General features: G+C 41.8%; 2 protein-coding genes across 3 annotated transcripts in view; one reads left to right on the plus strand and one right to left on the minus strand.

Moving 5' to 3' along the window:
* NT5DC1 (5'-nucleotidase domain containing 1) overlaps positions 1-20,915 on the plus strand; it is a 205,785-nt gene that overhangs the window by 32,422 nt on the left and 152,448 nt on the right. The gene's annotated exons all lie outside the window — the stretch shown is intronic.
* COL10A1 (collagen type X alpha 1 chain) lies at positions 5,462-12,864 on the minus strand. Its single transcript, XM_069973641.1, has 2 exons — positions 12,723-12,864; positions 5,462-7,326 (listed from the first exon to the last, which is right to left on the minus strand). The coding sequence occupies exons 1-2, from the start codon at positions 12,862-12,864 to the stop codon at positions 5,462-5,464; spliced, it is 2,007 nt and encodes a 668-aa protein (XP_069829742.1).

A 20,915-nucleotide genomic window follows, 5' to 3' on the forward strand; every position in this document is an offset into this window, starting at 1 on the left:
CTAGTCAAAGCTTGGGTGAAAAATAGACAGCACACGGATTGTGCATCAGTGTGTTGTCTGTTACAAACATTGACTTCTATTGTAGCTTCTGTTCTGAAAAAAAAGTATACCGTAAGTGCAGGTCCTACACATGCATCAGTGGTCAAAAACAGATCCATTTTCAAAACAAATGTGTGGATGATCCCATTGAAATCAATGGGTGCTATATCTTTTAGTCAATAAGGATCCTGATTCACAAAAATATGTGTGGATGAGGCCCTTAGTTGACAGGTTTTATCCAAGTATATAAAGTACATCTTTATTGATTTACTCTTTTTTCAATGTATAAATAGCATGTAAAGGGAAAGTGCTGTTTACAAGTGAGTCAGTCCCCTTTATAACATACAATCATATTAGGGTTTGTTATTGATAGCTTTATAATAGTGAGTGTATCTAGTTATAGCTATTGTATGTCTGTGTAATTGACTTGCTTAATTTTATTGTGATTTGATTGTTTAGAGTAAAATCAAACAAGTCACTCTTTTTTTCTGCACACCATTAACTACATGAAATGACATTTAGGGATGGAGAATATATGTGCATTATATGTGTTTTTTTTTTTTTTTGAAGATAGTAACTGAAAGGCGAGTATATATTAAAGAGGCATTTCACTCAGGTAAAATACATGTCATCCCCCCTCCTAAAGATTTTCATTCTTACTTGTCATTACCTTTTTAGTATCTTCCCCCAGTTCTGAGCTGCTGCTTTCTGCTGAAGACACAGAAAACTGTGTCTGAGCTGTTCACTCCGTCTCCCCCTTCTCCACCCTACCCTCTGAGACGGCTCATGTAAACAATTCCCTGGCCTGCACTGTGTAACAGCCGACAAGGGAGACATTGACATGAGCCGTTTCGGAAGGGAGGGGGAGGAGGGGATGACGGAGTGAACAGAATGAAAAAGTGACTCTGTGTTGTAAATTAGATGTTAGACCTGTAGCTAAACTTTAGCATTTTTTCTTCCGGTGATATTGATGGTTTTTTTTTTTTTTGTTCTGTTGTAGCTGTCAATTTTGCTAAACTGAATGTTACTATAGAACCTTTTGTACAGCAGACACAAAGAAACATAAGTGATTTACTACCAGCTTCAGATGGTTATTTCTAATGTTTGATAATGCCATTCACACAAAGAATGTCAAGAAACTTTAAATAATACCAGACATACATGCCAAAAGTCAAAAATCCAACCGGTATGTTTTACATGGATTTGGTCCAGAGACTTTAGTCTGCTTTCAGGTTTTCCACATTGTAACAGTTAAATAATCAAAACTATGGAATGTGGCAGTACAGGAACTGTTTTTGCTACACTTACTACCAGATACATAGTATTTCTTTGTTAACCTATTTTGTGGAGAACAAAGATACAAGATTAGTTGCAATGGTATTGCATTGGCATTCATAGATGTTTATGTGAGTTATAACATCTGACAACACTTGAAATATGTCTGATCCTCTACCTAATTTAATTGGCACACAGTGGACAGGGTATGGAGCATGTTTGCTACTTTTTGTACTTTATGAATAGTATTAGTTTTCAAAATACCCATAGGAATGCTGCTATATTGTAAGTGTTCTTTCATTATGTTTGACATTTTGTTCACATGTCTCTTTGTGAATCTACTAATAAGTAGAGATGAATGCAAAATTGAGCATGCGCGAGTCCGATCGTTTGGCATTTGAATACCAAAAGTGCGGAGTCTGAGAAAAGATGGATACAGCTTTAACCTATGGCTGTATCCATGTTTTCCTGGCAGCCTTAGGACTGCATCCAACTTCTTCAGCAACTGTGAGAGGGAGGATGAGTTTTCAACGCTGGAGCAGCAGATTTTTCAGGAGGATTTTTCCCACTTCTGTACTAGCCAAGTGTAACTTTTCAGATTCTGAAGTTGCACATAAAAAGGTAACAGGGTAAAGAAAAATGGCATAAAAATTGGAAGACAATACAAAAAAGACATACAGATGTGTGACTGTGCATGCAGTACATACAGATTTTTATCTTATATTTTTTTTCTTTAGAAGGTGAATAATCCCTTTCATTTCTTGTTCACACCTTTGAAAAAGTAGTTGAATAAACTTCTTAATATGTTTAGGATTTGTACTGTATTACAAAGTTGTGCTATAGTGAGGCATCTGCATAACTGCACCAACAACATTATTTTGCTGTATTTGAAACTTGGACGTACGGATTTTTTTTTCAAGTTGTCCTACCAATTTCTAAGGAACTAATGTTTTGAATATAAGAAATATTTTCATTTCAGAGGGATTTGAGAACTATAAGATCGCTCAGGGGCGGGGGTCTGTGCATGACCCAATCTGCCAATCATTCTTTATGGAGCCACCGTATTTTTATCATTTTCTTTACACATCACAATTACTTGCTACTTTAAATTCTGAAAAACAATACATTTAGGTTTGTGAGTGTAACATGGAAAAAGGCATAAGTTCAAGGGGTATGAATACTTTTTTAAAGCACTGTATATAATTACAAACATCACTGCTACCAACTTTCTTACAAATTAGGAGAGCAAAAAACGAAAAAAAAAAGAAACATGTTATTAACTTAAGAGTGTGGAAGGTGCCAAGTGTGCCTTGAATTGAAACAGAGCAATAAAACAATCTACATCTTGATTCACCAATACTACAGAGGAAACGTTTTGACATTTTAGAAAGGGGAGAGCGATAAACAAAAGGTGGTATCATGTTATTTATGAATTTGGTGAGCATACCAGTGCAAGCCTTGGTTAACACTAATGACATACAGTCTTGTGCCATTAAAGGGAATCGGTCAGCACCCAGGCCCTACCCAAGGTGCTGACAGTGTGCTGTAGTTGGCAGTCCCCTAGTGAGCATGGAACCTTTTGGTAATTTGTCTGTTCAGTACAGTACAGTACAGTCCCTCTTTTTCATGAATAATCAATGCAGCTCAGCTGTCAGCCAGTGTCTTTGATTGCAGATCGGTCCTGTGTAGGCAGTTTATATCTGGAAAAAAAACAACACTCAGCTATAGTTGAATCTCTGAGCCCAAATGTGTAGGAGTTGTGGTCTAGAGGTAAATCACCTGTATGGAGACCACCAGCAGTTCTTTATTTGGTTCAAATCCCCTGATGGAAATAAAATGTCTTTATTTTTTAGTTATTTATTTTTCCTCATTATTGTATTTGTATTGCATTTTAAGGCTGGGTTCACACTACGTATATTTCAGTCAGTATTGTGGTCCTCATATTGCAACCAAAACCAGGAGTGGATTGAAAACACAGAAAGGCTCTGTTCACACAATGTTGAAATTGAATGGATGGTCGCCATGTAATGGCAAATATTTGCTGTTATTGTAAAACAACGGCTGTTATATTGAAAGAATGGCAGTTATTTACCGTTATATGGCGGCCATCCACTCAATTTCAACATTGTGTGAACAGATCCTTTCTGTGTTTTTAATCCACTCCTGGTTTTGGTTGCAATATGAGGACCACAATATTGACTGAAATATACGTAGTGTGAACCCAGCCTAAAAGTGCAAAGAATTCCCAACCAGGTCCAAATTAGTTTTAAAAATAGTTTTTTTTAAAATACATTGAATTAAAAAAAACTAAACTAATTTGGTCCTGGTTGGGAATTCTTTGCACAATGATACAATACTGAAAAAAAATTTAATAATTAGGGAATCAGGGAATTTGAACCAAAGAAAAACCTGCGGGTGGTGTTTAGACAGGTTATTTACCCCTAGACTACAGCTTCAACATAGGCTAGGAGATTCAACTATATCTGATTGCAGAACAGTCCTCTGTTGGCACATACTGAATGACAGCTCAGACAGCAGGAGGCCAGGCAGCATTGATTATTCATGAAGGAGAGGGAGGAGGAAGGAGTGGTGTGGCATGCCAGTGTGAGGCACAAACGCTGAGGCATAACTCCTCTTTAACTCTTCATTACAGTAGAAGACTTGAGATTGTGAATAATCCACTGCCAGGCCAAATTACCAAAAGGGACCATGCTCTCTAGGGGACTGCCGGCTACAGCACGCTATCAGCACCTCTGGTACGGCCCTGGTGCTGACAGATTACCTTTAAACTGAAGCTAGCCATACATAAGGTGATCTACAGAATTTAATTGACAGCCCTTTGCAGTGTAACATCTGTCATAAAACATAACATTTCCAAGATCCTGAAAAACCACTTAGTCAAAATGCATTAGTTTATGTGCATTAACCCTATGATTAATAGATGTGCCATTGTACCAGGGCTGTGGAGTCAGAGTCGGAACTAGTTTTGGCTGGAGTGGGAGTCGGAGTTGGGAGTCGGAAAAAATGTATCGACTCCAACTCCAGCTTTAAAAAAAATCTTAAAACAACTTCAAATTGAGTTTTGATATGAATTTTATAAGTTTTGCTCATCAACATATATTATATTATGAGCAACATTCTAATAGGACACTGGCCCTATTAGATAAAGGGGGTCGAGGAAATTTGTCGTCACTATTTGGCAGTTTGTTTTTGAGCTGGAAGAGTCCATTGTGTGTGTGTGTGGTGGGGGGGGGGGGGGGGGGAGATCTGTGCTGTTCTCTTCCTGGATACTGGATGACTGTTTATGAGCAGCATTGTAATATTAAGATCTCCTGCAATCGCTGGCCAAAGCAGAGTTAGCAGGTAGACTAGGGCAGAGAAGACAGCCAGACCAGACGTTATATATACTACTATATATACTGCTTTTGTTTTCTCACTGTAGTCCAGTCACTGAACAGCTGATTCGCAGGGGAGCTGGGTTTTGACATGCCACCGATCAACTATTTTCTTTTGGAAAACCCCTTAAAACTATTCCCAGTGGTAGCTGAAGGAAGCCTGATTTTTATCATTTTAATGCTCACCCACTTCTAGAAATATCTATTATGGAACTGACCAGCTCAGAATATTGGAATTTAAAATATAACAAAACAGTCGATCCAACATTTCCAGGCACCAGGAGTGAAATGCCGAGCATTCGGGTTCGGACAATGTTGGCGAACCAAAACAGTTCAGCAAGTCCACTCAACACTTGTCACTATTTTGTGTGTGGAGCCTGTCAGCATGTTTCATAGAGCCATTCTGCTCCCTAAAATTGTAACTAATGCAAGTAATTCGAATATATCCTTATTACCACTTAGCTTCAAAGTGTTGCTTCATATTAAACATAAAATCATTGCTTGCTTTACTGACCAAGTTTTATGGCTGACTTATCAACGAAGTAAAGTGCCAGGTCTGGATTTTTGGTATGATTCAAATAAAAATTAAAAAAAATTACATCTGAAAATCACTTAAACCTACATCAATTATCCATGCAACTAAAAAAACACAAATACAATGCACTGTATTATATTCATATCAACACAAAACAAAAATTTGTTAAAATAACACCAGTTTTCAAGCATCAGATCCAAAATGGATAAAAACTGTATCATGTTAGGCCAAATAAGAAACCTGAGAAAGAGGAATGCATGTAGTCAGAAGAATATAGACCATTTGATTCTGCACTGGGCAACTGCATCCAAACTTGGTCATTTTCAGTAAGTTCTATGACAGCACTACCAGATGCTTGGTCAAGGTATCCTTTTTTGTATTCATCATAGGTATACATTAATGGTGTTCCATTTTTATATAATGCCACCCAAATATTTGAACCTTTCACATGTACATGATAAGAAAAATAATATAGCCCTGATATCCTACATGTAAAAATTCCAGTTCGGACATCATAGTGATTTTGGCTGTTGTACAAGATCTTATCAAATTTTATGGGTACTCCAACTGCTGGAAATGCTTTGGAGAGGATAGCGGTAAATCCTGACATTCGAAGCTCTCTTAGACCTAGAACTTGCCCTGACTTAGCATATCCATCTGGCATTTGATGTGGCATTATTATCTGACCAGGCTGGCCTGGTGGACCTGGAGGTCCTGGTATTCCTGGTTCACCATTTATCCCTCTTGAACCAGGAATCCCAGGTGGTCCCATTGGCCCTTGAATACCATTTGTTGCAATCCCAGTTGGACCTGGTAAGCCTGGGAAACCTTGGTCACCCTTTTGACCTGGCATACCTGGGACACCTGGTGCTCCTGTTTGCCCTCTCATACCAGGTATGCCTGTAGCTCCTCTAGGACCCTGTTCTCCACTGTAACCAGGTTCTCCTCTAGGGCCTACTGGACCAGTTATTCCAGGCACCCCAGGTGGTCCTACAATACCCTTTTCTCCTTTTTGCCCTGAAGTACCTGTTATTCCTTTGGGTCCAGCAAGTCCTGGCTCACCTGGGTAGCCTGGTTTACCATCTAAACCTGGTAAACCCCTTTCACCTTTTGATCCAGGTGCTCCTGGAAAACCCTTAGGACCAATGTCACCTTTATGTCCTGGAAAGCCAACTTCTCCAGGAACCCCTCTAGGTCCCGGTATACCTGTAATTCCTGGCAGGCCTGGTGTCCCTGGCTGTCCTGGATGGCCTATTTCTCCCTGGTCTCCTTTTATGCCAGGATTACCAGGGATTCCTTCAGACCCTCTTAACCCTTTTACTCCTGGTAACCCCTGCTTTCCATAGCCTTGCATTCCTTGAGGGCCTGGCATTCCTGGGAGTCCTGGATGTCCTTTGGGTCCCGATGGCCCTGGAAGACCAGGAGCACCATTTATTCCAGGCTTACCAATTCCTGTTGTTCCTGGCTGTCCAGGTAGTCCTTGGGACCCTGGTAGACCTTGTATCCCTGGTACACCAGGTAGACCTCTTTCACCTACTTTTCCCGGTTGTCCAGGAAAACCATTTATACCAGGTGTGCCTATTCCAGTGGGACCTTGAGGCCCAGGTGGACCTGGCATACCAGGAGGTCCTCTTTCACCTGGTTGACCTGGCATTCCGTAACCATTTTGCCCTTTATGTCCATTAAGGCCAGGCATACCAGGTTCACCTTTAAATCCAGGAAATCCTTTTGGCCCAGGGTTTCCTACTGCTCCTTGAGGACCTGGGCTTCCAATAGCAGAAATTCCAGCTGGACCAGGCAATCCAATTGGTCCCTGTAGACCCCTTGGTCCAGGTAGACCAATAGGTCCAGTGTCCCCCTTCTCTCCATGGTCTCCACGCTCCCCATGCTTTCCTGGTATACCTGGTTGGCCTGGTTTTCCAATGGAGGAAAATCCTGGTGGTCCTGGCACTCCTTGAGCTCCTTGTAGCCCTGGTGTCCCATAGCCTGGTTTTCCTGGAGGTCCTGGTGGTCCAGGCAAACCTCTTGGACCAATTGGTCCAGGGGGACCGGGTTCACCCTGTTCTGGTGCGCTTGGAATAACTAAAAAAGAAAATAGGAAAAACATATCATAATGTTATTATAACAGGTTATTTAATGTAAAAGTCCGATCTTATAGTTATTTTGTGAAAACAAACCTCTTTTAGACAGAAGCCAACTTAATGATCAGCTGATTGCTGCAGGTAAAAGAGAACTAATAAAAGAGAAATATGGCCATATTTTCAGTATAATAATGTGCCACTTTTAAGTCAATGTGAAATTGGCCAGCCTTGGACACACTGTATAGAACAATGTCTGCAAGTGATTACGATCATCCAAATAATGAACATGCCCATAATTTACCACCTAATTTTGCAAAATGCAACAGGTTTTTTTTTTCATCTGTTCACAAATTGTTTTATTTCTACTAAAAATTGTTATATTTTTTTAGGCCTCATTCACATGTTTGCAAAAAGTGTCTGCATTTGCGGTTCTGCAATTTATGGCAAAGGTAGATCACATTGCTTTCAATAGCACTAATCACAAACATTGTTTGTCTCCGCATTTGCGTTCTACAAAAAAAAAAAAGTGTAGTGTAGTGCGGACTGCAATTGCAGCACATTATTGCAGACATGTCAATTCTACTGAGCAGAGAGGCGGGGAGAGAGGAGATGCGCGAGCCCTCCAATAGTCAGCTTGTATTACACTAAGTTTGGCCAGAGTTCTGTTGCGGAATTCCGCCAGTTTTACACCGTGTGAACAGGCCCTTATGCTTGTGGACTTGTGATATGGATTTTAATGTAATTTTAGGGTGCCTTCACACAATAGATCCTCAGTGGATTTCACGCTGCGAATTTGCAGTGAAATCTGCTGTGGATCCAATGCCCTTCATCCCAATGCGTGTATGTTAGTTAACCCCCCGCTGGCCGGAGCATACATTACCTGCTCCGGGATCCGGCTTGCTTTGGGGTTCCCGGCGTCTTCTCATCCCGCTCAGCCAATCAGTGCACAGCCCTGCTGCAGCCACTCATTGGCTTAGCAGGACGTCCAGCCGAGAACCCCCGAAGCAAGCTGAATCACGGAGCAGGTAATGTATGCTCAGGCCAGCAAGGGGTTTAACTTACGAACACGCAGCAGTATGTCAATCCCGCTGTATGTATTCTCATTGGGATGAACGGGCACTGGATTTCACTGTGAATTCTCAGCGTGAAATTCGCTGCGGATCCGGTGTGGGGGAAGGCACCCTAAAAAAAGGACATTTTTAGTCTTGGAAGTGCAGACCTATCTTCTTCCTTACTTTGTATTGCTGTTGAGGAGTTGGATGCCCTCACGTTGAGCACCTACCAAGTGAGCTGGATGAACTTTAATTTAAAGCCAAGTCTACCAGGTATGCCACACACCTGGTCAAGAAATGAGCAGAATTGTCTGTAATTGATTAAAATGTAATGGTGTATTTACACAGACATATTTATCTGACAGATTATAAAAGCCAAAGCCAGGAATGGCTTGAAAAGAGGAGAAAACTCAATCTTTTCTTGATGACCTCTTTCCTATTTATAGTCTGTTCCTGGCTTTGGCATCAATGATCTTTCAGATATTTGTCAGATAAATCTGTCATGTAAGCCACTACCCAAATAGCCCCAGATTTGAGCAGGCAGTTTTCTTCATCTTCCCAAATATTTGTAGCTGTAACTGTGGAGATTTTCTGTAACTGTGGACACCTAGGTTTACATAGAAAACTAGGTTATATTAGCCACTGTTCACATCAACATTGTGTCTTCTGTTTATAGTGGAAGCCAAAATACTCTGTTATATTTAAAATTTTTATTTTGCCACGGACCACCTCCAGTTGGGAGTAGCAGATATTACCATGTCCTGGCAGGTCAGGTCCAAGCCTGTGGTAATGTCTGTGTTTCAGATTGTGCTCTGCTGACTACTGTCTTAAAGGGGTAGTGCGGCGGTAAAGAATTATTCGCAGAATAACACACATTACAAAGTTATACAACTTTGTAATGTATGTTATGTCTGTGAATGGCCCCCTTCCCCGTGTCCCACCACCCCCACCCGTGTACCCGGAAGTGTGGTGCGCTATACATTACCTGTCACGTGCCGACCCCGTCTCCGATCTTCAGTAAGTGATGTCTTCTTCGACCGGCCGGCGAACAGCTCTGACTGTTCCGAATGCCGGCCGCCCTCTGCAGCGTCATCCGATGCTCAGCCGCGATTGGCTGAGCATAACTGTGCTCAGCCAATCGCGGCTGATGACGCACTACCCCTTTAAAGGGGTTATCCGGTTAGGTAAAATATATGCTGAATCATCCCCCCTCCTGGAAAATAATAAACAATTAATTCTATACGTCGTTATCTTATCTCCAGCAATGAGTTTGAGACTATTCTGCACCTGCGCAGTGCAGCGCAGACCGTACCCGTACTGCAGTAACAATGTAAGCGTGCCGATGTGAGGCACGGCGCATCCCTCAATGATGTCACAGCAATTATGCAGTGTAATCACGCCCAGAGGGAATGCATAGGGGACAGTGACTACTTGCCAGCTCATTACCCACATGACTACTTGGGGACAATTTACATACAGCGCCCCAAGTTTATAAAATATGGTTGAAGGTTGTACATTGCGGGAAGACATGTCTGGCATGTAAAGGCATGTCTGGGAAGTGTGCTGGGTGCTACTACAGCACTTTTCCATAGCGTAACAGGCATTTTCTAGGTGATTGGTTTCCTTTAATATCTAAAGGGTTCCGTCAGCTTGGTTAGCAGTCGGGGTGACATTGTAGCTTTAAAAACACAAAGTGCAAAAAAAAAACACAGCAGCCTAACACAGCCTAAGATAATTTTTGTAAGATTTGTGAAATTATTCAGCTTGAACCCAATGAATTCTTTATATCTTATTTTTAAAATAACAAATATACAGTATGCTGAAGGATGACTGTATGTCTCTTACCTTCATGCTCGGTGCTGTTTCCATGCAGTTATTGTTTTACTCCTCGGTCTGGTAAGACCGTTAGGAACTCTGGAGCACCAATAGGAGCACTGCCTCACCCTCATAGCACCAATCAGTCCTGCCCCTATCTGGCCCTCTCCATTGATTATCATTAGAAGGGTCAGGACGGATCGACGCTATGGGGTGGGGCTGTGCTCCTAATGGTGCCCAGTGCTCCTAACAGTCTTACCGGATTAAGACTAACGGTAACGAGGATGAAGGTAAGAGACATACCTTCATCCTCGGTGTTTTCTGTGCAATAGGGAGCTTTCAATCAGGTTAGATTCGTTTAACCTGCTTATAGTTCCTCTTTAATCTTTTTTTTTAAAAAGGTTTTTGAGGGATAATGTGAGAAAAAGGCTGCAATCCTTGCGCTTTTTTCCTTTTTTCCGTTTTCACCGATCACTGTATGAGAAAAGCATTGTTATATCTTAATAGATCAGACAATTAGGCACCATAGGATATATAATATGTTTATTTATTTTACATGTTTTACTTTTAAAATGGGACAGGAGGTGATTTAAAGTGTCACTCTCGTTATAACTTTCAAAATCTAAATCAACAGCAGGTGTCAAATAAAGCAAGTTTACAATTTACATTCGTTATTTTATTTTTTTTTTAGTTATCATGCTGTAGAACAAAGCTAGAAATCCAGGTCCAGTCTCCTAAAGGCAGCTTTTTAGTCTGGTGCTGAAAACACGTGAAATCTGACCTGTACAGAGAGTCACGGCTCTCCATCAATTCATCCATCAATCAATCAATAAATCAAGTTACTGCCTTCTCTCTGAGCGCAGATGACCTGAGAAACATGGGACTTCCTGTGTTTAGACTCTTTGGGGGAGATTTATCAAACTGGTGTAAAGTAGAATTGTCTTTGTTGCCCCTACCAACCAATCAGATTCCACTTTTCATTCCTCACAGATTCTTTAAAAAATGAAAGGTGTAATCTGATTGGTTGCTAGGGGCAACTGAGACAATTCTACTTTACACCAGTTTGTTAAAGTATCTCCGTCCCGGAACCAGCTCCAGGAGTGGGACTTGGTGAGGTGGGGTAAGTATCCAGGGTTCTAGCGGGGGGTCGGCGGCATTCCCCCCGACACTGGGGGTGACAGGTTCCCTTTAAAACTCCCCCTTTGAGTCTGAACTCTGGAAGTGTCGTGTTTTTCATGATAACTAAAAAAAAAAATAAAAAATGAATGTACAGTATATTACACACATGCTTTATATCACTTCCCCTGTTGATTTAGAATTAGAAAGTTATAACGACAGTAACACTTTAAACTTTTATTGGGGGAGGGGCTATGATATATATTTTTTTAAATGTTTACCTTTTTGTGCACTTTTAGGGTACAAACCAACTTGACGTATTTACTGCGTGAATCAGTCTTAAAAATAAGCAGGCAAAACGCAGGTTGGCTTTATACGATTGTTCTGCATTAAAATACGCAATTGCGTATTTTTGAAGCGTGAAGCTAAATGCGTTTTTCACACAGGTTGTTAACAACTGATGCTTTGCTAACAACAAGCTTCACGCTTCAAAAATACGCAATTGCGTATTTTAATGCAGAACAATCGTATAAAGCCAACCTGCGTTTTGCCTGCTTATTTTTAAGACTGATTCACGCAGCAAATACGTCAAGTGGGTTTGTACCCTAAAATCTCCCAAGGGTCTATTACAAGAGGTCATTGGATTACTAACACTGGTTAGTGCTACGACATTGCATAGCATTGATCAGTGTAATCTGTGAACTTCCCATAGATTCTAAGGCAGACTCTATTAGAAGATCACTGAGCTGACTACACTGTTGTACAGTAAGTATTAAACCTCTGTCAGTTGGGGAAAACAATCGTAGTCCCTGCAGTCACACTGTGGAGGTCCCGATTAGATAGTGACAGAAGCACAGTGACTTAAACGTCATAATCGCATCGTCTAAGGAGTTAATGGCGGATGGTAGGTCTATCGCTGTGGCCCGTCATTAACAGTGAGTACCCAGCTGCCCCTGAGCTCACTTCATAGAGCTCCTGCGTTTTTATGACATAATTTTAACTTATGCTATGAAAATCAACTTTATCCGCAGGATAAGTAGTCAAAAGTTGTAGTTTCTGCTTAAGAGAAACCTTACTAGTTGTTAGAAACTAAAGATAATGTTTTGTACGATACAATATCGTATTTTATTGGTGCTGCTGATTGTCATTACAAATTACTTCATCTTAACTCTTCATTAAATAATAAAAAAAAGTTATATTAATTACATGTAAAAAAAACAATAGCGTAGACATTTTATGGATTTGACTGCTGCAGTTTACTATTTATGTCTATTAACTCTGTAAACTTATTCTGTACATGATATAAAATTCGCTCTAAGAAATCCCTGCACAATACCTACCTAAGATCAGGACCGGAAGAAGGTAACAGCTCCCTATTTAAACCTAAACATATTTGATTTGAAATCTATCTTACCTTGACTTTTTGCATTAAATGGAAGGAAAGGTGGTGGTCCTTTTATGCTGGATTGCTTTGGATGTCTTTCAGGAAAATAACCAGATGTGTAGACAAAATTTGGAAACAGCATAAACAGGAAGATGCTGTTTTGTAGGTTCATGTTGCCAGACTTGTTCTGCACAGAAAAAAATAAAATCATTTTCATTCTGTTCACTGATCTGAAATAAGTGTGTCAGCCATATTAACAAAAACTCTCTATGTAGTCTCTATATGTCAGAAAGCATGGCTTGCCCAATTCAAACAAAGCTCCTGTGTAGGGTTTTGGCAATGGAGAAATATGACTAAAAAAAAGCATATTAAAAAGACTATTTCGGTCCTAAAATTTCTTCATAGTCTAGGCCAAAAACTGACAGTTCCCTGAAGCTTGTTTTATATGTTCTGACTCAAAACATAATAGAGCTAGAAAATTAAACATGTAAAAATGCAGAAAGTCATATAACATTACCTGGTTTTATATGCTTCTATAATAAGTTCTGAATGTATTTTCTGCTGTTTGCGACTATATTAACTAGTCAATGTCTCGTCCCAGTTCTTAAAAAAATAAATATTTTGTAATGATCACTCATTCCCTTATATTTCTCTGTTGGTGATAAGAGCAGTGTCCTTTGCAAAATGTAGTCAATGAGAAGTGTCACATAATATAAACTCCACTCCACTGTCGTTATAACTTTCAAAATCTAAATCAACAGTAGATGTGATATAAAGCAAGTTTGCAATATATGTTCATTATTTTTTTGTTGTTGTTATCATGCTGTAAAACAAAGCTGAACTTACCAGAAATCCAGGTCCAGTCTCCTGAAGGCAGATTTTTAGACTTGTGCTGGTTGAAAAAAATAGACTAAACACAGGAAATCTGACCAGTACTGAGTGCCACTGCTCAATTCACATGACCGCCTACTGTACTCTGTGAGCACTCAGATGACCTGGGAAACACAGGACTTCCTGTTTTCTTACTCTTTGGGGGAATAAAAAACAAAATAGAAAACAGGAAATGCTGTGTTTTCCTTAGCTAAAAAAACAAAATGAATGTAATTTGTCAACTTGCTTTATATCCCATCTACTGTTGATTTAGATTTTTAAAGACAGCGACACTTTAAGGACCACATATACAATAAGGTTAACAACATGAAGGAAAGAAAAGTTATAGTATACTGGGGAAAAAAAACTCTTTAGGCCAGTTTTCACTAATTGGGTCAACGGGATGTTACAGAGCTGAGAGCTTGAAAGCAAGCGGGAGCATGGCCAGGTGGATTAAGTGGAAAGGGGCTTTTCATTCTTTCAGCAAAATGAAAAATCTGCTGCGATGTGATGCGATGTATGTAAAACCATAGAAAATGACAGATGACACAGGATAGCAGTGGATTTAGCTGTGGAACCTGTACGTGTGAAACTGGCCTTAGAAAATATTGGGTCATATTATGGATCCATACAACATTTAGGGACCTTAAATCAATTATACCATCACTAAAATTTAGATTTAACATCCCAGATTATCAAAACACTTCAATCCTCAATATATGAATTTGTTACACTTAGTAACTAAGGTTAGTGTAAGGCTATGTTCACACAACGTCAAAAATTGAGAAAAGATTTTGATATTTAACCGTATAACTGTACGTCATACGTCCGCTCGGGGGGCTCAGAGGGGGGCCGTGCCGCGACCCTGCACTGAACTGCCGCGATCCCGACTGCTATCTGCAGCACAAGACCTCGGCTATTAGCGGGAGTGGCTGATAGGCGTTCCTGCTAATTAAGACCGTTAAATGCAGCTGTCAAACAAAACAGCCGCATCTAACTGTCTTATATGCAGCCTTCCTGTGTCTTGTGGGGAAACCCCCCCTTCCGGAGGGGGGATCCCTTCGTCTTACCGCCCGGGACTCAGCGTCGGAATGACGCTGATCCTGGCTCGGTATTCTATTGCATTGGTCTGCAGCAGGCCAAAGCAATAGATCACCGATCTCATGGATCGGTGCTGTGTAATACAACGCACTGATCTCTATGGGAGATCAGTGTAGTTGTATTAAAAGTCCCCCAGGGGGACTTCTAATTACTGTGTGAGGTACAAAAGTGTCGCACATTTTTGGTCGCATCAAATCCAGAAAAATTGTAATAAAAAGCGATCAAAAAGTTGTATATACGCAATCAAGGTACCGATAGAAAGAATACATCATGCCGCAAAAATGACACCTCACACAGCCCCATAGACCAAAGGATAAAATCGTTATAAGCATGGGAATAGGGCAATTTTAAGGAACATTTTTTTCTGTAAAGGTTTTATTTTTTTAAAAGACATCAAATTCCATAGGACAAACAGTGTAAAAACGACCCACCCACCCACAGAAAAAGAATTGCTTTTTTTTTTTTTTTTTTTTTTCAATTTCACTGCACATATAATTTTTTCCTGGTTTTGCAGCATATTTTATGCAAAAATTAAGTCTGCCCTTCTCACCAAATTTATATGGGCACACAAACAGCCTCGACTGACGAAGGTAGCCATGTACCGCCCCAAATCTACGAAGCTGTGGGTGGGCCTGGAAGAGGCATTGGCATCAGTACCCCTGTCGGCCGCATCCTGGCTACCGGACTCGGCCCGCCGAGTGAGTTCTCACCCCACCATTGCCCCGACGCTGCGGATCTGTCACAAGCACCTCTCCGCTGGTTTCCTGGCCCCGCATCCTTCCCCTTTGTTCCCGATCCTGGGTAACCCATCCTTTTCCCCAGGGATGGAGGACCCTGGCCTCCGAGCCTGGTTTCGGGCTGGGTGTTTTCGTGCCCACTCTTTCCTCAGGGGAACGACCTGGCCCTCGCTGTCGGACCTCAACTTGCTGACGGACCTCGCCCCTTTGGGGTTCTGGAGATCCCTCCAGCTCCACCACTTCCTCCGCACCCTCCCCATGCCATCATGTTTCGCCCGCTCGCCTACTCAATTCGAATCGCTCTGTTTAGGCTCTCTCCACAATATATGCCATGTTGGACTCCCCTCCGGATTAGCCACCTCCACCCTTTCTGGTAGCCTGGGAAGAGGATCTGCACACCTCTTTCTCTGCGGCCCAAACAGATAGAGTGTTTATATGCACACACTCCTCCTCGATCTCCACCCGCATCCAGAAAGCAGGCTATAAGCTCCTCTCTAGATGGTACCAGGTTCCTACCCGTCTTCATCAGATCTTCCCTGAGGTGCCCCCACTGTGCTGGAGGAATTGCGGGGAGGAAGGTTCCCTGATGCATACGTTCTGGAGCTGCCCTAAGCTGGTGCCCTTCTGGCGAGAGGTGTGGCGTATCGCCTCCATTTTCACTGATTCTCCGCTCCCCTTCTCTACTGCTCTCATCCTCCTGCACGTGTCCGACTTCCCTCTCAGAAGCTACCGCTCCTCGGTCCTCCGGCATCTGGTCAATGCGGCCCGGGCTTGTATTCCGGCCCTGTGGCAACAGCCAGATCCCCCTAGCCTTGCTATGTGGTTCCGGAAAGTGGAAGATATCAAACGAATGGAGGACCTCACTGCACAGCTCCAGGACCGGAATTCCCGGTTCTACCGGACATGGTTCTTCTGGGACCAGTATATTGACTCCCCTGAATGTAGGGCTATGCTGGCTCAGTGAGGAGCTACCGGTTCCCTAGTCCTCTCCCTCCCAGCCCTCCCCCGTAGGCTGACCACCCCTCGTCTTTCTTCTTCATCTCCCCCCCCCCTTTTTTTTTTTTTTCCATTTTCCTTGCTTTCCCTCTGTCAGCTTCTTGTATAGTTTTGGTTGTGCGCCAGACCATCCCCCCCTTAATGTTGCATGTGTGAAGAACCATTCTGCTCTATGGAGGTTGTGGACTGCCCACGCAGGTCCAGGAAAAATGGTGACCGTTTCATGCAGTTGCCGTCTATTGAACGTGTAAAGGTCCCAGCGGTCCCTTACTTGTTTGTTTGGTTTTGCTTTGCCCTGTTGTGTCAAAAATGAGAAAATGTGAATAAAAATTTAGAATTAAAAAAAAAAAAATTAAGTCTGCCAATGCAAAGTACAAAAAATAAGTGATGCAAAAAATAAGGGCTCATGTGGGTTTCTAGGTGAAAAAATGCAAGTGCTATGGCCTTTTAAACACAAGGAGGAAATAACGAAAACGCAAGAACGATTGGCTCCGTTGTTAAGAGGTAAAAAAAAAAAGTTTTTGCCGCAATTTAACTAACTGCAATGGCAATGCATTGAAGTCAGTGGGAAGACAATGGGACTTCCAATGCACACAGTGTATTGAATAATGGACGTTTTTACCGAGGACGTCAAAATAATGAACATGATCATGATTTTAGGACATCTTTTGCAAACAGCGGACGTTTTTTATTAGTTGTTCACACAGTTTTTCTTTTGTCACCGTTCTTTTTCCGTTTTTACTATTAAACTTAATGGACTTTTCAGTGAAGCCACACCCAAAGTCCAATTAATAAACCCAAACTAGAAAAATGAGGCCTGGCTGCGAAATGAGGTTTGTAATTTTAGACTCAAAATGACGGACATTATTTTAAATGGAGCTGAAAAATCATTGTGTGAACATAGCCTAATACTGACAGTATATAGTAATTACTGATGTACTGCTGTGTATTTTAGCTATTAGTGATGAGCAAAGTTGCCGAACATTTGGGTTCAGCTGAACCCGTACAGTCAGGGTTTGACTCCTAGTGGCTGGAGAAGTTGAATGCTGCCCTAGGGCTGCCAGGAAATCATGACTTATGGCTGTATATATGTTTTCCAGGACTCCCTAGGGCTGCATCCAACTTTTCCAGCCACTGGAAGTCAAATGCCAACTATACGGCAAGTTCACACATCACTACTAGCAATTTGACAGGGGACAAAACATTGTGGGAAAAAAAAATTAGAAAAACAAAATAAAAAAGTGAAATAAGCTCCTTTCCTGAAAAAGCCTTATATTATTACAGAAAAAAGTACAGTTGTGCCTTGGATTAGGAGCATAATTTGTTCTGGGCCGTGCTTGTCATCCACATCCACTCTTAAACCAAAGCAAAATTTCCCATAAGGAATCACTAAAATAAGACATTTAGTTCCAAATTCCCAAAATAAGGATTTTTTTTATTCTAATTAACATGTAGAACAGATGAAACAAACATTTAGAAACAGCTGAATATGTCATATTATTTATAAGTCACTATACTGTACAGCAATCAGCATGTGGAGTAAAATGTATACTATGTGCATAACCTGAAAAACAGCAGCACTTTGAAGATACAGAATGGAGATGCAGTTGCCCACAATGCAGTAGCGTAGTACAACAGGCTAGAACAGAGAAGCAGGGCTGCTGTCAGAGGTCTGTGTGGTCATATGACAGCAATGGGTAAGGGGTGTGTGTTCACTATGGACCAGGAAGTGAGAAGACAGAGACAAATTTTATATACAGCAGTTTGAATGACTGAGTGGAAGTGCAGGCAGGTTATAGCAGCAGTGTGTATAGATGAGTGTGAGTGCAGGCCCATTATAGCAGCTGTGGGTACAGCTGAGTGTGAGTGCAGGCACATTATAGCAGCAGTGTGTATAGCGGAGTGTGAGTGCAGGCACATTATAGTAGGAATGGAGAGGATGGGAAACACAAGGGCTAACAATTACTGCAGGGAGCATGAAGGAATGAGCAAGGTATATGTGGGCTCATTAATGCACTTTCTGTCTGGGGAGAGAGGGGTTACAGCTATGAAGAGATTACCTCCATAGTCCTGTCCCCTGATGCAAGCCCCAGCCTGAAGTGGATCTGCTATGTTTTGGAAGGTGAGGGAGACTTCCTGGGTCAGAGCACAGTGCTGTAGACCCCACTATGCAGACCACACCATGCTCCACTCCCTGTCCCACCCAGTACAGGAAGCTCTTAAACCAAAGCAATGCTCTTAAACCAAGTTACAATAAAAAAAAAACTGAGCTCTTCTTGCAAAAGCTCTTAAACAAAGTTACTTTTAAACCAAGGTACCACTGTATATGCATAATTGGTATCACTGCATTCATAAGGACCTGTATTTTTAAACGTTAATCATTTTTATCCTGTTTAGTGAACACCAAAGGAAGTAAAAAAAAAATGCCAAAGTTGCTAAACTTTATGAAAGTGAAATAAAAATGATCAAAAGGTCACATGTATGGCAAGTTTGGTAGTAATAAAAAAGCCTTAAGAAACAAGCTCTTATATAATAAATTCTGCCAGAATACTGTAAAACAAAGTTTATTCCCCCCTTCCCCCCAAAAGTGATTCTGTTATGTAAAGGAAGAAAAACGTATAAAAAAGCTATATAGATTGGGTACCGCCTAATCGTGCTAACGCACAAATTAAAACTATTGTCAATTATACCGAATGGTATATATATACATAATTGTTAGGAACCGGAAAGCAGGACAAGACAAGACAGTGAGCCCTAAGCTCAGCCCCGCCCACTGTCTCTACCTACTTGCCACAATCCGCCCTAAGATGGCGGCAAGCAACTTGGCGACGGTCCCTGCACTGGCTAGGTGGAACACAAATACAAGACAGACAGACAAACACAATGAAGAATAGTAAACAGTCCGGGTCACAACAATCCTGCAGCAAAAGTACAAAATCACAATCCAATAAACGTAGTCAAAGTCCAGGCAATATGGTCAAGGGCAGGTGGCAAGCAAGGGAGGTCAAGGAATAAGGCAAAAATCAGAGATAGCAAATACACAGAAGATACAAGCTGGCAGAGACTAATAGTGCGTTTACGCGAAACGATAATTGGCCCGATCGTACGATTAACGATGTCGGAGTAACGATTTTTTTTTCATAACGATCAGCGTTTAGACGGTACGATAAATCGTACGTAAAAATCGTTTTGCGATCGCGCGCCCGCAGCCCGGCCCGCCCGCAGCCCGGCCCCCCGCTCGCAGCCCTAAGCTCAGCCCCGCCCACTGTCTCTACCTACTTGCCACAATCTGCCCTAAGATGGCAGTGAGCAACTTGGCGACGGTCCCTGCACTGGCTAGGTGGAAAATAAATACAAGACAGACAGACAAACACAATGAAGAATAGTAAACAGTCCGGGTCACAACAATCGGGCAGCAAAAGTACAAAATCACAATCCAATAAACGTAGTCAAAGTCCAGGCAATATGGTTAAGGGCAGGCGGCAAGCAAGGGAGGTCAAGGAATAAGGCAAAAATCAGAGATAGCAAATACACAGAAGATACAAGCGGGCAGAGACTAAGTCAATAACCAGCAATGAGTGCACAGACTGGGTTAGTTATATAGGAGGCCAGGGTTCTGATCCAGAATGTAATTGGACCATCCCCCTGATCTCCAAGCACAGACACCTGAGAACAAGTCCGATCCACTGGCAGGAAGAACTGTCAGTAACAGCAGAACCAAAACACAGATTAACCATGACATGGCCAGACAGAACTTAGCAGGTGAAGTCGGGTGTGTCTCCCAAAGAGAGCAAATAAACCAGTGTTCAGACACAGCAAAACAAAACACAGAACAGAATAAGAGAATATCAGCGCCTTCTCTACGGCACAGCACGAGCAGAGGGAAGCATAATGCTCTGCAAAGATACCATCCTGACAATAATGTATTTAAAATTGTCAAAAAGTCATTTGCACTTCATAAAATATAGTACCAATAAATAAAAACTACAGCTTGTACCGCAAAAAACAAGCCCCCACATCAACTAAATAAATAAATAAAATATTAGTGTCAGGAATGTGCCTTCACACTCCTCAGTTCGGGAAGAGCGGCGCAAAAGGCACTGAACCTGGTGTGAACAGGGCTTTGTTTTTATCTGTCAAGCCACACCCGCCTTGCCTCTCAGCCTTTGGCAAGGATAGGGTTACTCTGTTCTCTGTTAGCTGATTCCTGCAGCTTAGCAGTCTTGTGTGTTCCTTGACGGGCAGGTGCCTCTGCCAGTTAGGGTCTTTGTGGATTTGAACGCGGGCCTCCTGGTCCTCATATGTAGTCAGCATGGCCAGCAGTGGCTATTAGTTTAACCACTAGGCTAAGCATTCCTGTTTGTTGCTTTGGCTTTATACTTTACTCTGACCTCTGCTTGTATCCACTCTATCCTGTTTGCCACCTGCCCTGACCTTTGGCTTGTTCCCGTTTATCTGTCTTGTCTGCTGAAATTGTACTTTTGCTGCCCGCTGTTACCGACACAGATTGTTAACCTAG

This window comes from Dendropsophus ebraccatus, chromosome 6 (genome assembly GCF_027789765.1).
Source record: "Dendropsophus ebraccatus isolate aDenEbr1 chromosome 6, aDenEbr1.pat, whole genome shotgun sequence".
Lineage (NCBI taxonomy): Eukaryota > Metazoa > Chordata > Amphibia > Anura > Hylidae > Dendropsophus > Dendropsophus ebraccatus.

Excerpts from the sequence above, each read along its gene's own strand:
- COL10A1 (XM_069973641.1), bottom strand. The coding sequence starts at position 12,864 with ATGAACCTACAAAACAGCATCTTCCTGTTTATGCTGTTTCCAAATTTT. Across the intron at positions 7,327-12,722 it reads ATTTAATGCAAAAAGTCAAG|TTATTCCAAGCGCACCAGAA; the intron begins GTAAGATAGATT and ends TTTCTTTTTTAG.